Below are 16,203 nucleotides of genomic sequence, written 5' to 3'. Positions count from 1 at the left end.
TGGACATCATGATAATGAGGATGATTATAATGATGATTATGATGATGTAATTTATATGTTCATGTTGGATAATAATATCTCAAGTAATTGCCCATTTACTGACTGCGTTCTGAATACATCACTGGTGTTATTAGTAGGCAGAGTGATGCAATACTTCCGAATGGTGAATTAATCTGCTGTAAGGTTACCACCCCTTCACCAACACCACCACGGTCCACAGACATACACTCCTCTCTCCCTGTTCCCTGCCTGCCAGCCGGTCACTGGGCATTTCCTCTCCTCACCCTCTTTCTCTGACACTCAGATCGAGTTACCTACTGCAACTGCTAAGTAGACTGGGAAAACTGTGGACGAATCTATATTAATAATTATGTGTATACTGAGCAACAATAATGATATAAATTTGACTCAATATTACCATGGTTTGTTTTATTTTCATTATTATTGTTGTTACGGACTGATCACTTCAGTATATAGATAGTATTATAATGTACAGACACATACGAATAGGATATTAGTGATGATGTCTACACAAATAAAGTGAATAATGCATACTTATTTATTCCGTGTTCGTGTTTGTTTATGAAAGCAAAACTGTTTAGTGGTGTTGCGTGTGTGACTGATTCGAAACACAGCTAAGGAAGTTAGGTCATTGCTCGAGAGAGAGAGAGAGAGAGAGAGAGAGAGAGAGAGAGAGAGAGAGAGAGAGAGAGTTTTGTCAATACTGATGACAAGTGATAACAAGCCAACATGCATATGTCATTTACAAGGCGCTATGTCCCACACAAAAACAACTAAGCATAATACCATCCACCATTAACCACTGCCACTACAGCTTCCTTGAGACATGCACATTTTCCTCTACTTAGACTGCAGATGAGCCTCAGTAAGGGAATGTTCCTGTAATGATCGACGACAAAGGGATAAAAAGAATCACTTATGAGTCTCCGTTCCTTCTAACTCGCCGTGTGTCCCGTTCTCCCATTGGTCTTTAACCCTGACGGCAGCCATACGTAACTCCGCTTCAGCCCTTTACATACACCTACGGCTTTGTTATCGTGACTGTGAGTGGCTGGAGAGCTCACTGAGAACCAATCAAAGCCCCGGAATGTTGGTTATACTCCTCTGGACCAGCCAATGAGAAGTGAAGAATAGGAGGTTGTACGTCTCCCCACCAGCCAATCGCAGGGTAATCGTTCTCCTGTTGTAGTTGAGGTGGAGATGCTGTGGTGCCGCCGTCTCTTTTGCGAGTATTTTCCATTTTCTGAGGCTGGTGTGCGAGGGAGGATGCTGTGGTGAGGCATGGAGGTCGTGTGCGGCGGCAGATTCCTCTCCCCGAGCTTCAGCGGTGCGTGGAGGGGTGAGAGGAGGCAGAGACAGGGCTTAAATAGGGAGGGAGGAGGTGCTGGGTGTAGTGCATGTGGGTTTTTCTTGGTCAAAAGTGTATCTGGGTTAGTAGTTACTTGTCGGACGTGTCATTAAAACCTTAGGGGGTAAGTCTTGGCAGGGGACCCAGGCTGAGGGCATATATGGGGTTATGGGAGGTTATCGGTGCATTATCCGTGAACTCATCCACGTCCGCTACTCATATACCACTCGAAAAATAATTAGGATATATTAATGATTTGCTGAACATGTTAAGCATTGGGTGGATATGAAGGTGAGACACGATTTCGCCAACCTTGACCATTAACCTCGTGTCTGAAGGTCTGTAGGCAGCTTAATAGGTAAACAAGGATTAGACCAAGGGTGAGAGGAGAGGGGTAAAAAGGTCACATTTTGCCCTTAGCCACTGGTCTGGTATTTATGCTCGGTTTGTGATGGACATGTAATATTCCTCTCCCACACTTCACGGTTACTGTCGTTTTAGTGATACTTGGTTAAAGCAAATACATCCTGTGGGTTTATACTGGTTTACATTACTTCCTTTATGTCGCCAGTGATAATTACGGGTTAGGAAATTCCAGGACCTGTTTATATAAGTGTCCCTTGAACGAGAAGCCACAGAGGAGAGCATGTTGGTGAAAGAACTGTTTTGTGTTGTGTATTGCTTATTTTTACTGGGTCATTTCTTGCAAAGTCATGTGCAGTTCATTTGGTTATTTTTCTTATTGCTGAGTACTTTCAGTGTAAACTTGTTCTGGATAGTTAGGTAATGTTTAGGGTCAATAGACCTATTGGATGTGAAATTAGAGTACAAGGTTAATGTTAATCTGAGTAGAGGCATAATTATAGCTTGTGAAATTTTCTGCAGCCTTTGCTTTTGTATTGCTTTCATGTCTATGCAGTTTTTGTACCAGGTCTTGTTATTAGTGAAATTGGAAATCTTTAAAGACTATTGATTTTTTGTTTTTTGTTTTGTTTTTTGTTGCACAAGGTTCCAGTATCATTCGCCTTTGAGCCAATCATGCGTGCTGCTCAGTGTGCCAGTCACATGATGCAACCAATAGTTATCTTTCCTGTTGAAGGGGCCCGAGCATTTTCTTCTCGGCCCAGGTTAGTTAACTATGTGCTCTGTTTTGAGTATCTAGGGAAATAGTTATATTGGACATAGTATTTGATATCACTAGATAGTTAGTTGTTTTGACCATTTATGGTGTTTTAAGTTATAATACAGATTTTTATTTCGTTTGTAGAAATATCCTCAACTCTTTCATAGACCAGAAGGGCTTTGATCGAAAACATGCCCACATCAGGGTGTTCCTATCCAAGAATGGGTGATATTTGTTTCGTACAAAAGCAAACCCTTTTTACTTTCATCACAGAAAGTCATGAACAGATAAACTTTGTTGTGCCTCTATAGCAGTACAATCTCAATTTCCAGTTTTACATATACCTAAAGAATACAGTGACCATAACCATATGAGCTACAGTTATACTATAAGCCATTAATGAAGCTGAACATGTTACCCATTTAATGTTTTTCATTGTTTGTCTGGTCTGCTGATAGACAGGTCAGAGAGAAATGTCGCATTCAGGTCTGAGAGACTTATCACTTTGAAATTGATACATCTTACAAATTCTGGAATTAAGTAATCCTAAATAATAGAGCAGCGTCACTCCAAGACTATGACCTATCTCTCAATTAATCAACTTAAGTTGATTAATTAATTAGCTTTGGTGAAATTGCAACATACGATCTAGCAAAACAGCTTCAGGCTTGTAACGTAGCCCCAGATGGGTGATGCATACACGTGAGCATTCTCATTTTTCAACTTTGATGTTGTTCTCTGGGACTATTTGCCTTCCTATTTAATTTCATTAGTGCTGTATTTTTGCTTGTAGCATAAGTACTCCTAATTTGCACCTAGTCTTATTAATAGATTTTCATAAGTATATTTCAGGTTAGAACCACTTTTACAACAGTACAGTCTTATTAATTTAGCAAATTGTTACAGTATAGCAGTGTACCAAGTTATTTCCATTTATTTAGAGAAAAGGAAAGCTTTTTTACCTACCGAATGAAATTTGATGACTCCTATTTCTGATAGGATCATAAAGAGGCCATCCCTGGAACGTATTGCTTTTCATCATTTATTACCTGAAGCAGCTAGAAACATGGAATAACAGATTTGAGAATATAGTGACATTACTTTTTCTGTAGGTGATTAATTGATGAAATTTTTTGTCTAGTTTACACTCACAATCCTTTATCCAAACAATGTAGTTGATAGATTAAGTAAAATTTACCAATTCTAGTTTCCTTGTTTGCTAAACAAAATTATTTCATAATTATCATAATAATTTTATGAATCTTTTTAGAAAGGAGTGGAATAGAATTTTAAGTCTTCCAGGCCATCAACTTGTGTTCATTTTTAATATTGTGGTTGATTTTTAATAGTTTAATCACAATTTTCTAACAAAATAAGTGTTTAGATGAGATATAACTTTTTTTTTTTCTTTTCTTAGAATGTAGTTTTTATTGTTTTCCGATTAGAATTTAGGAGTTCTAGAAGAGCCTTTTGCATGAACTCAGCAGACTGCAGATCTTACGACATGGAGGGATTCACTGACAAGATAAAGATAAAGCTGTAATACTGAATCTCTGTAGGTGTAGGAAAAATATTTAATCTTAGGATTAGCACATTCCAAGATAAGCATTTGTTCCTAAAAAAAAATGCGTAACCTTGCTTGATATAACAGCTCTCAAGATCTTACTGATGCATCAATATTTCCTGTTCAATAAAATTTTTTTAATTAGTATATATATATAATTTTGTGTCTGCTAATTTTTAAACCTCAAACATTAATAGTTTTTGTTACATTCAATTTTGTATATAGACATTGCTCCTTTTGCTATTTTTAATATGATTAGAGGTTTCTGTTTTTGTAACTATTTGCAAAATGCCATTTCTGTATGTGGAAATATCTTATGATTTTAAAACTTCCATTTCATTCTTCCATTCTCACAAGGTAATCTTAAGTATTTCAGAATGTTGCTGTGTTGCTGTGGTAGTTTTTAATCACTCAGTAAATTATTCCTTCACAAAAATTCGTCACACCTTTTCATGTATTCTCTCTCTCTCTCTCTCTCTCTCTCTCTCTCTCTCTCTCTCTCTCTCTCTCTCTCTCTCTCTCTCTCTCTCTCTCTCTCTCTCTCTCTCTCTCTCTCTCTCTCTCTCTCTCTCTCTCTCTCTCTCTCTCTCTCTTTTCTGTTTACACTCTAGTTACCTCATGGGCTGGTGGTTCAGAAGTCTCTCATTCATCATCATTGTCTGACTTGCATTAATTAGCATTCCTGCAATTATGGTATTTTTAATCATGATATTATTGTGGTCTTTTCTTTTTATCTCAACTGTTGGAAATCTGTGTCTTTTCTGTCCTGCAAAATACATTTCCCAACTGTAATACTAATTAGGTTGCTGGTAGTCTGGTCCTTTGGGCTGGAGCCTCCACACTGCACCAACACACTTGAATTATTTATAGAGGAATGGTGGGGGTGCTAAGATATGATAAGTTACAGTCATTATTACACTTGATTCCTATCAGTGAGAGGGCTTCCTTGAGTTGAAATAAATCTAATTTAATCCCTCTACTATTTCCATGTATGCTGACAAACTATAGAAGTTCTATACAGATGGATGGAACTTAGTGGAAAGATGGTTAACTTGCTACATAATAAACCCTCTCACTCTGTTTACTGTAATAAGTGGGAAGAAAAAATTTCTTGAAGATACATACATTTAACACAATTAGGATAACACTGCTGTTCAAACAGCATGTAGTACTTTTCAGCTTATAGATACAAATTATGTACTTATATAACTTATGTTTTTCTTTGAACAGAAAGTACCTCAGGGGATAATACACGGTCAATAATTGATCAGTCCCAAATGGGCGAACAAGAGCAAGTATCTGCAGTTATGGAGGATGAAAAGGTGATCAAGGAAGAGGATTTAGAAGTGGTTTGTATTTGCAGAAATATCAGTTTTGTAATCAAGGAGATTCATTGTAGCATTTCATATTTGCATTCATTATAATTATTGACAAGAGTTTTTTTTATTTTTAGACCATGTGAGTATGTGTGTATGCATGTGTGCATGTGGATGTGTATTATATTGTGAGATATTGGTTGATATGTTATCTTTATTGCAGAAGGATCCAGAGCCAGTCCTTGACATCATTATAAACAATGTAGTATCTTCCTTCTCTGTTGCGTGTCACCTTGATCTCCACCATCTAGCGCTCCATGGAAACAATGTTGAATTACGAAAAGAAAATGGGGTTAGTTCTAGTGTATCAAGTGGTGTCATTACATTATGTGGCATCTATTGTACCTGGCTGAACTTTCATTGTGAATAGATATTCTGCTTCCTTTCCCTATTATTGCATTTTCACAGTATTTTGAGATTTTGGATACTCTCCCTTTATTAGTCTAAATAAGCCTGAGTTTTCTGTGTTCCAGCTATTCAAACTTCTGAGCATGTTTAGGTCATTACTTACATCAACAATAATCCTGCAGGTGCTGACAATGAAACTGCGTAAACCTCCCACCACAGCCTCCATATGGTCATCAGGCAAAATAACATGCACAGGTAAGGCATTGTGGTATTTTGTTCTTAGCAAGTGGCAGTTACATAGTGATGGAGGGACTTGTGAGAAGGAATTTCCTTCTTTGACCATACTTAAGATTTTTGGTGTAATTTTTAAAAGCATGCTGCAGGTGTGGAATTCACTTATACACAATTATATTTATGTCCAATTCACTCTGTAGGAATGTTCTATGTGTACACAGTCTGCAGAAAAATTATTGTGGCTGTGGAAGCTGTTTTCTTCTACACATATAAATTCTTACCTTTGTTTTGTTGTTGGTGGATGAAGACTCTGGCAATAATATTTTCATGTCTCCTTATATAGTCTTTACTTTTCCTTTGTCATCTTGGACAAAAAAAAATGTTGAGGAAACAGTGTTTAAATGTTTCTCTTCAGATTGTGTACCTTTAATTGACAGTATTACCATGTTTCTTTATTTTCATTCAACCACATGCAGTTTTATAAACCATTACAGGACTGTTTTAAACAGAAAGGTAATCAGATAGGTTGGAGATAAGTATAAAGACTTAAACTATTGTATTTCTTCAGAATCAATCACATGACATCACAGCCTTAGAACAAATAAACTGTGACTAAAAGAAAATATCTCCAGTAACCAGTTAGTGGGGAGATACTGCGTCAAGAAATAGTGTAAGATTTTTATTACTGTATTTATGAAGTTTGTGTTTCAAACCTAATATATTCTTTTTCTTTAACCTTGTTTCCTTACCACATTTTGTTGATTGGTGTATACCATGACTAGTCACGTATAACAGGGGTCCACAGCCACCCACTTGCCCATCTGAAGCCAGAATTGTTTTTGGTCTTTAGCTGATACAAGTGACATGCATTCGCAGGATTGCTAGCCTTGTGATAGACAGTGAGATCACAGTTCCATCCCAGCTCTATAGTGCTTGGTAATCATGGTCTTAAGCATGAAAGGAAACAAGCCTGAATTGTTTCTCACTGGATTCAAATCCTATACTTCTTTGTAGTGAACTGAGTACACAAGCCACTACACCATGACTCTTTATTATGAGAATGTCCCTTTGACTTTGTGGGTATTCAAGTTAAGAGATGGCAGATCAGATATAATGTGTGTGTGTGTGTGTGTGTGTGTGTGTGTGTGAGAAAATTTGTGTTATCTCTTGGTGTTAAAATTGTGCTAGACATGGTGTAGCACAATTTTAACACCTAGAGATAACACAAATCTGATGATGTGAAGATCATGAAGGAAGTGAAGAATAAGGAGGAATGACCTGCTCCAAGAGGACTTGAATAAGATATATGAATGGAGTAAAAGATGGAAAACGGAGTTTAATGCAAGAAAATGTAGTGTATTGGAGTTTGGAAAAAAGCAAAAATAGACCTTTTGGAACTTACAAGCTGGGAGAAGCAAAACTCCAGAAAAGGATAATTGGGATAATAGTAATGGAAAATGTGTCACTGGGGAAGCACATTACTAAAATTGTGAGGAAAACTTGCAATCTTCTTAAGAACATAAGAGTGGCATTTTCATACATTGATGAGGATATGATGAAGATTATTGTAACTATGATACATCCAAAGTTAGAATATGCAGCAGTGGTTTGGTCACTGAGTCTAAAGAAGGACATTAAAAAGCTGGAGAGGATACAACGAGCTGCAACCAAAATGGTCCCAAGTTTGACATACCTTTCTTATGAGGAGAGATTGTTAAGACTAGACCTAATGTCCCTGGAGCAGAGGAGAACAAGAGGAGATTTGATTGCATTGTTTTGATTGATGAAAGGATTGGAGAAAGTTGGTAGAGAGGACCTGTTAGTGCGGGACGAGGGGACCATGGGGGGGCACAGGAAGAAGTAGAAGAAAGGCATGTGCAAGAGGGACATCATGAAACACAGTTTTCGACATAGAACTGTTGAAGTTTGAAATGCATTGTACAGAAAAATTGATCAAGGCAACATAATTTCAAGATAAAGTTGAAAATTTGTGGGATAATAGAGACAGGACAACATGAGCATAGCTCTTTTTCTGTATGTCACAACTAGGTAAATACACACCTTTCTACTGTCTGGGACTGTTATCTTTCAACTTGTATTTCAGCAATTATAGCAGACTCGTTTATAAGTGATGGAATGTTTTCCAACAATGCTGCTTGTGAAGGAGGTGAAAGGTATAGGTAATAAACATATTTTGTAAGCATTTCTAAAATTTTATGTCTAATGTTATAAATATTACCTTGGTATTACAAGATGGTAATACAACCCAGTGCCATTTTGAAACTATATTGTCAATTATCAATGCATCCTGAATGATCTGGGAAGCAAGCTAGTGTCTAAGAGTAGAACAGTAAAGGTTGCTTGTGACCCACTTTGTAGGATGGTTGATGGTACAAATGTTAGTGTGATGGCCACTTAACAACATGCAGGTGAATATAGTTGCAGTATTTTTTAGCCCTTCACTATCCCTTTCCACTGTGGGGCAATGAAGCCAAGAATGTGTGAATGATGTGTGTGTATGAGTGTGTTGCTTTCTCTTGACCACCCTTTATGGGATTGCCAGTCTAGTGTATAGATACATGGACTGATAATTGAAATTATATAAAATGTGTTTGTTCACTGATGCCAGTTTCTTTTTCAGGCTCAACCTCAGAGTGCCAGGCGCGGCTAGCAGGGCGTCGCATTGCTCGATGTGTCCAAAAAATGGGCTATAATGTCAAATTTAGAAATTTCCGGATAGTAAATGTCTTAGGAACCTGCAGCTTACCATTTGCAATAAAAATAACTCCTTTTTCTCAAAAACATAGAGATGCAGCAAGGTAAGAAGCATTATTAGAGTTTGATACACCTAATTCATTACTGCTTTTTGTCAGGGGTATGCATGATAGTTTTTGTGGATTTGCAATATTATTCAATGGCTGCAAAAGACATCTATACATGAAAATGCAGGAAAAATCTACAAATCTGAAAACAGGTAGATTCATTTGGCATACACATCACTTTGTTGACAGGAGGGGGTTGTCACTCATAAGGCAACTACGCAACTCACTATACTTATGAGAAATCCTCTAGATCTTCATTACCACAAATCTGGCAGTATTGGTTCATCAGTTGTTAACTGCTAGAGTTTCTTGTTGATTCTGACTGTCTAGCCATCTTTGGAACTTAGAAAACAGGAAAGAAGGAGAGGATCACAGTCTTGGCTGAAACAATCAGTGATTTGTGTGGGTCAGGCTATTGGCATCAGATACAGAACCATTTATGACCAAAGAAGGTGGCAGCTGGCATTTATCCTGGTATCATTGTAGTATAGAAGTTGGGGGATGGCATGAACAAAAGACCTCTCTTTGGACTGATTAATTCATCTGATGTTTTACAAGTTTTTCAGGTGTGAGAGAGGTCTATATCTTAGTGCTGCTCCTAACTTTGTTTGAGAATGATACGAGGAGGCAGGCCAAGTGTTACTTTGTGAGCTCATATTGCTCCACATGTGATATTAATGACCTGAGTCACTTGTAATGAAGTAAAGAGTTCTTTATCTGTAAGCTTTTATCATCCCATGGTGTCAAGCAGAAAAAGATTTGTGATGCTCCAAACATCATTAGAATAGCAGGAGCAACTATTTGCACAAGCAGCAGGTGTGCTTAAATTGCAAGCTTTGTCAACAATGAGGATTCAAGTGTTTTTTCATTACGTAAAGTGGTCTGAGAGGTTGCCTGAAATGTGATAACTTCCTCCTGCTCATGAAAACTGCATGAAATGAATCTAATAATTTTTGTGTATATATTCTGTATTCTATTCCTCCCTGACAGCTTCAGTCTTTGAAGTTTTCTTTGATGGTAGAATATGTATGCCACATGTTACTTAGTGAAGCAAATTAAATGACTTTTCTTGTAAAGTTCAATGACATTTAGCTGTAAGGAATAAAGCATATGGTAGAGACTTTAGCTATATTTTTCTAACAATGTTCTACTGTTTTAAGAAATACCTGACCATGAACCTTCCATCCACAGTTATGAACCAGAGCTGCATCCTGGTGTCACATATCGAATTGAACACCCAAAAGCCACGCTCAAGATATTTAGTACAGGAAGCATCACTGTGACAGGTCAGTAGGGTTATCTGGAGCTGGTCTGGATTCACGTAAGCTTTAATATCTTATCCTTCATCTTGCCCAAAATGGTAGAGGCTCACTAGCCATAATGGAGTTTGGAGGTTACGTTTTATAGTTAGAAAATTAACTGCAAAGTTCAGCTTAAGTTATTATCTTTGTCATTAAAGTCATTAATCTTATCTATAAACAAGTCCAGTTGTGGAAGCATAGAGCTGCCAGGATGATGGAGTAATTTTTTATTTTTTTTATTTTTTTTATTTTATTTATTTATTTTTTTTTTTTGAGAGGGGGGGGGTTGTGGCTACTCATTTTGCTGCTATTTGACATGAATCCTTAGAATTTCTGGATGCATGTGAGGCCTGTTGTAGTTGAAGGAAAAATTTTCAGTTTGTATGTGTGAAGTGACTGCTGGTGTTAAAAGTGTTGGCTTGGGTTTCTTAACATTGAGTTGTCTCTGCTCAACCAGCTATTCAGCACCAATTATTGCTGATAAACATATCATAAATCTCAGTTATCTGGGTTTTCCATGGTCATAGTCATACCACTATATTGCTCAGCTATCAGCTTCTGAGGTGAAGACTCCTCTAATAGCCATCCTGTTTTGAGTGGTGATGTAACACCAATGAGAACACTGTAGATAATAGGATAGAAGACTTCAAGTTTTTTTTTTTTTTTTTCTCCACCTCGTCTCACTTTCTTGTAGGATTGCTAAAGTTGGCTATCTATGTCACTAATTTCTGTTGGAAACAATTTTTTGTATGCTTCTCTCTGTCTTGTCTTGATTTACACAATTCATCCATCTTATGATTATCTTCCTTCCATTCATTGTTCATTTAGTCACAATGTCGTCATCTCATAACATGCCCTATCACTACAACCTTTTCTCCTCTGTACTTTTATAATTTTTTTCATTCTTTTGCCACTCAAATCTTGTCACTCCTGATTTGATCTAACATGTACTCCACATAATATAGTTTTCATTTTTCCAGCATCTATTTACTATCTCTTGCCAGCCAAATCTGTGCTTTATTCATTATTGCTGGTCTTTTTTGCTGCACTGTTCATTTTACCTTTGACTCTCTTCCGCTAAGGCTTCAGGGACATAGCACTACTGATGGCTATTTTCAGTTTACCTCCTTGATTACACACCATGAACATATGAAATGGTGATGACAGATAAGGGAAAGCTGATATCAACCAAAATGGATGCTAGTTGATATGAGAGAATGGCTCAGTATTATATTTTAATTTTTTAAAGAGATGTGTAATGAAGTTACTTAAGTCACGTGTTGCTTTCCTATTTCTTCATTGTATGTAACTTAAATGCATAGTTTCTGTCCTTGAATGATGTATAACTGTTGAAAGCTACATAATGTATTAGTGTGTTTCTCAGTAGAACAGTGGGTGATACATATTTAAATGTATCCAAATGATTCACTTATTAAGCAAGAGCCCACAGGTATTGTGTAACTGTGAAGTGCCAAGATTTCCAAAGTTACTTTCCATTACCATTACTTACCCTCTCCTCTTTAAGTATGCATACAGTGTAATTCCCTGCTTCCTCCCTTTCCCCCCACTCCCCCCCCTCTCTCTCTCTCTCTCTCTCTCTCTCTCTCTCTCTCTCTCTCTCTCTCTCTCTCTCTCTCTCTCTCTCTCTCTCTCTCTCTCTCTCTCTCTCTCTCTCTCTCTCTCTCTCTCTCTCTCTCTCTCTCTCTCTCTCTCTCTCTCTCTCTCTCTCTCTCTCTCTCTTTCAGGAATATACTTACCATAGCAGCCTAGGATACTACTCAGTGAAACAGGATACTGATATTAGTTGATCTTTCCTTTGCAGCACCCAGTATCGCCAACGTTCAGAATGCCATTGAACACATATACCCTTTGGTGCGGGAGTTTGGCAAGGCTCGGTCTGAGGAGGAAATGGCAGAGTACCGGCGGAACCAGGCCAGAAAACAGTTTCCAATACTCAATTTTGAAGATGTGGAAGAAGACTTGTCATCCTCGGAAATTGAAGAGTATTGGGAACCCATGTAATGTTAAGTTTAGCAGTCCATTACAGAGTATACAAGAAGCCATGTTGAAAAGGTTTTGTGAGATTTTTGTAATATTACTCCCCCACTTTTTTTTACGGTTTTTTTTTCTCTCCCCCTCTTATAATTAGATAGCCATTTTACCATTCCCAAAGACATGTTCTCATATTTTCTCAAGGTATATTCTTGATGTGTCTGGTGCACAAGGTAACTATTTAATGTGTCTCAACTGAATGAATGCTCTTGCATCACAACACACACACACACACACACACACACACACACACACACACACACACACACACACACACACACACACACACTGCAGTCTTCATATCAAACCAAGCTGCACATAGTCCCATCATTTGCAACATTGATGAAGTTGAAAGCCCCACCGTGTATTATGTGATTTTGATGTCAAGGTATTGTAAGCATTTCCTACCTTTTCCTTGTATCGTCTTCTTAGCTATTAGTTTGAGCTTGACTGAACTACTGTGTTTTCATCACACAACTCACAGACTCCATGAATCATCTGCCCTGTTTTGGTTATCCAGAGGAATTACAACTTTAACTATTTTGACCAAGTATTCTGAATAGAAAAAAAACATTTGTGCAGCTAGTCTAAACTGAAGTGGCATAGCATTATCAACGTTTTTGCTTTGAATTATGTTAAAGCATGGAAGCACTTCATCCGAATTAATGGGCCAGTTGGAAAACAGCACACCTAAGATGTTTCTCCAGGTATCTGTCAGCCCTGCCTGCCAACAAGACCTTTTTTTTCCAATTAACCTGGCACAAGAATGTGGAGATCACAGGTGCAATGGTCCTCTTACCGATTCTGAAAATCCACAAGTCACTGCTTGAACTTGTCATATCAGAAACCTCTACCCATTAGATGGTTTCTTAATAACACGATCTCATCATACATGTAGAGATAATTTCTTGATCACAAAGATGGATCACAGCAGCTAGAGGTCAAGTGTGCAGCAATACAGGATTTTCTAGTGGTTTATTTGGACATTAAAATTAACAATTAGATAATATTCACGTATTTATACCAATAAGTAACTTGTGCCTTCAACAGTCCTTATGTCACAGTCTGGGATGGAGCTGGCACTGTGAAACTGGAAGTACACAGATCTAAGGAAGAGTGATGGTGTCTGTGTGACCCGTCTTGGACCTCTCACTAATCCTCTTTCTGTCCCTGATTTGTAATTTGTAATACGTACCAATGTCTTGTATTGACATCTCCATTTTTCTCTCTTTTATTTTATTATTATTATTTTTTTTATTCATAGTTCATCATCTATACTTTGTGATTTCTTTTCACTTGAAATCATTATCATTATCCTCAAACTCCCATGGTTATGTTAAAGCTGCATTTTTGTCATCAGTACATTATACTACATTAGAATAAATAGAGGCAAATAACTAAACATGTGATCTTAAACATTTAATGTTATAGGAATTAGTTTTAAAAGAAACATTTATGTTGTACAATTATGATTTAAATTATATTACTTACCAATGAGGAAATGAGAACTAAGAACATTATTATGTTTTCTGGAAGTGATTAAAACAATTTTTTTTCACTCTCTCTCCTCTCTCCAGGTTTGTATAAGAAAGGAATAGTGTCCCATGGCAATTTGATCACTTCATAATGCTCATATGTATGTTCCTTCTAGTGGTATCCCCCAAACAAGCTGTAAATCTGCTGTCTCCCTTACAAGGCCAAAGCATTTTTATGTTACTTAACATATCTGCCAGTGGTCAGAGATAATGGTGGAAGGAAAATGACTGAGGGTTTAACTCCCACCAAAGCTTGTCTCTGCTAGACTGACATGTGAAGAAACCAGTTAGTGGATCACTTGTCTAGCACAAATTTGTTGCTCTTGGAGTATGGTTGTTCGCGTGCTTCCAGTGCCTGTGAGGAGTGCTTGTAACACGCACTTTACTCCACTGACGCTGCTCTAGATTTGGCTAATGGGAACAAAGTTTGTATGTGAATTTGTATAGTACAATACTTACTATGTTCTTTGTTTAAGAGGATGTCCTGCAACCATCATAAATCAAATGGTTTTATGTTTACAAAGGATCAGTTTGCTTGACTGGACTATCCTGCAATAGAAGCATCATATAACTAACATGTACAGTGGGTTCATTTGTCCTATGCTGTAATTGGAGTGGATTCCTAAAACAAACCATGCTTCAAGATTTTTTAAAAATCCATATTTTGATAGTCCTTTTGATGCTTTTACATCTTCCTTTGTAATTATTTAAGATATTGCGATTGACAGTAAATCATGAAAACATTGCATTTATCATTTTGGCATTAAAGATCATGAAATTTTTTTTCAGAATGTATATAAAGGACTCCAGATAGATTTTTGCTTCTTAACAAAGGAGCGTTACTGATTACATCAGTGTTTATATCCAATTGAGTTCCTTGTTAGAGGGACTGTTCTGCATTATTCTAGAATTTCCAGACCATTGTTAGTGTTGTATCTGTTATTTATCACTCATGTTGCAGTATTTCCAAAACCCCTTTGGCTGCCTGCGTTTAAACTGTTACATTACATCTATTGGCATTATCTTCACATTGTGTTACTTTCTGACATTCTTCTAGCTTGTGTATATAGTACTCAATAAGGCAGTAGTGTGTTTAGGAGAGTTGAAGATTGGGCAATGGCAGTGCAAACTGATGTGATGGAGAAGAGCAAACAGTTTATCCTCATTCACAAGTTACAAGAAGCAAGTGCTCGTGTACCCTCTGTGAAGATTGTTATGGAAATGGCACTCTTGAAGCAAGTGCAAAGCAGCTTTATTATTTAGGAATTAAGGAGATTCACCAAAGGACCTTTTTTTCTGGCGAGTCTGTGCCAAGACGTCCCCCAGAAGGCCTGAGGAAAGAGTACGAGTAGGGTGGAGGAGAGCCTGAGTGTGCCACTCTATGTATATCCATGTACTGTAAGATAAGTCTCCAGCATCAAAGTGTATTGTAGGTTTATTATCTCCAGGCCAGAGTCTCACACCACTGGTATTGTGGCAGTATTTTTTCAAGTGTATTATGGAACTATTGTCAAGTGTAGGCTTATGATTTTGAGAGGACTAGTGGCAAATTTCCAAGCCTTAGCATGGACTCTATGTATAACTTGAGGTTTACAAAATTGTTGATGCCAGTGTATGTTGAAATTTTGTATGCAATATTCTGTTTGGAAATATCAAAGATTGTTCACTCCTGCTAACTTTAATGTATTACTTAACAGCTAGAAAGAGAGCAATACAAAAATGGCCTTCACTTTATTGTTTCATGCCCTCTCATGTGTAATTAATTACACGGTGGTATCTTGTGAAGCTTGCTTTGGAAAAGTTGTATAAACCATAAGAGAAAAGTTGATAGCTACACAGGTATCTGTTTGTGGGTACTTTTGACACTTCAGTTTATTGGCAGTACATCAGATATACCATCATGATTGTACAATAATGGGAGATAAAAAAGGTGGTGAGTGCAAGATAATGTGATATGTTACTGCTGTATTGAGTTATGCATCAATAAGGAGAGGAAGGTAAATGTACAAAAGTTCAAGCATTTGCACAGACGTACCAGAGCTTTACTAATCCTTCATTCCTTGCATAGATGCATATATTATTGTTATTATGAGAGAGGAAGGACTGTGCAACAAGCAAGAACTATTGAGTATGATAGGTGTGAATGGGGGGAGTGGTGAGTGCATAAAGATGACAGCGCTTGGGAAGATGTGTGGGTTCATCTGGTAGGGCTTTAATTGGCATATGGACTCAGAGCAAGGCATTCCCTAGAAAATACTTTTCATCTGTTGTGGTCTCAGGATTGGAGTAAGTTTATGGTAAGAAATTGGCACATTATGAAGGGGCAAACCAGTGTATGCTGTCAGACCTTGCTGTGGAAGTCAAGCTTGGGTTCAAGTACATTATTTTGTGCCTGATTCTGTGTATGATTACCAGTGTATTACAATGTCATGAACCCAACCACAAGTACTCCGTTTTATACTTGAACTCAAGTCCAAGT

At 37.4% G+C, this 16,203-nt stretch overlaps 1 protein-coding gene across 12 annotated transcripts; it reads left to right on the top strand.

Moving 5' to 3' along the window:
* The first annotated feature begins 1,059 nt into the window (after positions 1-1,059).
* On the top strand, positions 1,060-15,453 carry LOC135102985 (TATA box-binding protein-like 1). 12 transcript variants are annotated; one of them, XM_064008783.1, is made up of 8 exons: positions 1,206-1,348; positions 2,378-2,496; positions 5,287-5,378; positions 5,599-5,724; positions 5,963-6,035; positions 8,656-8,833; positions 10,028-10,122; positions 11,960-15,453. In XM_064008783.1, the coding sequence occupies exons 3-8, from the start codon at positions 5,334-5,336 to the stop codon at positions 12,157-12,159; spliced, it is 717 nt and encodes a 238-aa protein (XP_063864853.1). In that variant the 5' UTR covers positions 1,206-1,348; positions 2,378-2,496; positions 5,287-5,333; the 3' UTR covers positions 12,160-15,453. The 12 variants fall into 12 exon arrangements, with proteins under 12 accessions (XP_063864851.1, XP_063864844.1, XP_063864849.1 ...); XM_064008782.1 differs by having other exon boundaries at positions 1,207-1,348; positions 5,596-5,724; XM_064008780.1 differs by having other exon boundaries at positions 1,208-1,348; positions 5,287-5,405; positions 5,596-5,724.
* Positions 15,454-16,203: the final 750 nt, after the last annotated feature.

Source organism: Scylla paramamosain, chromosome 8, assembly GCF_035594125.1.
Source record: "Scylla paramamosain isolate STU-SP2022 chromosome 8, ASM3559412v1, whole genome shotgun sequence".
In the NCBI taxonomy this organism is placed as follows: Eukaryota; Metazoa; Arthropoda; class Malacostraca; order Decapoda; family Portunidae; genus Scylla; species Scylla paramamosain.
This window is presented reverse-complemented; position numbering and strand designations above follow the sequence as displayed.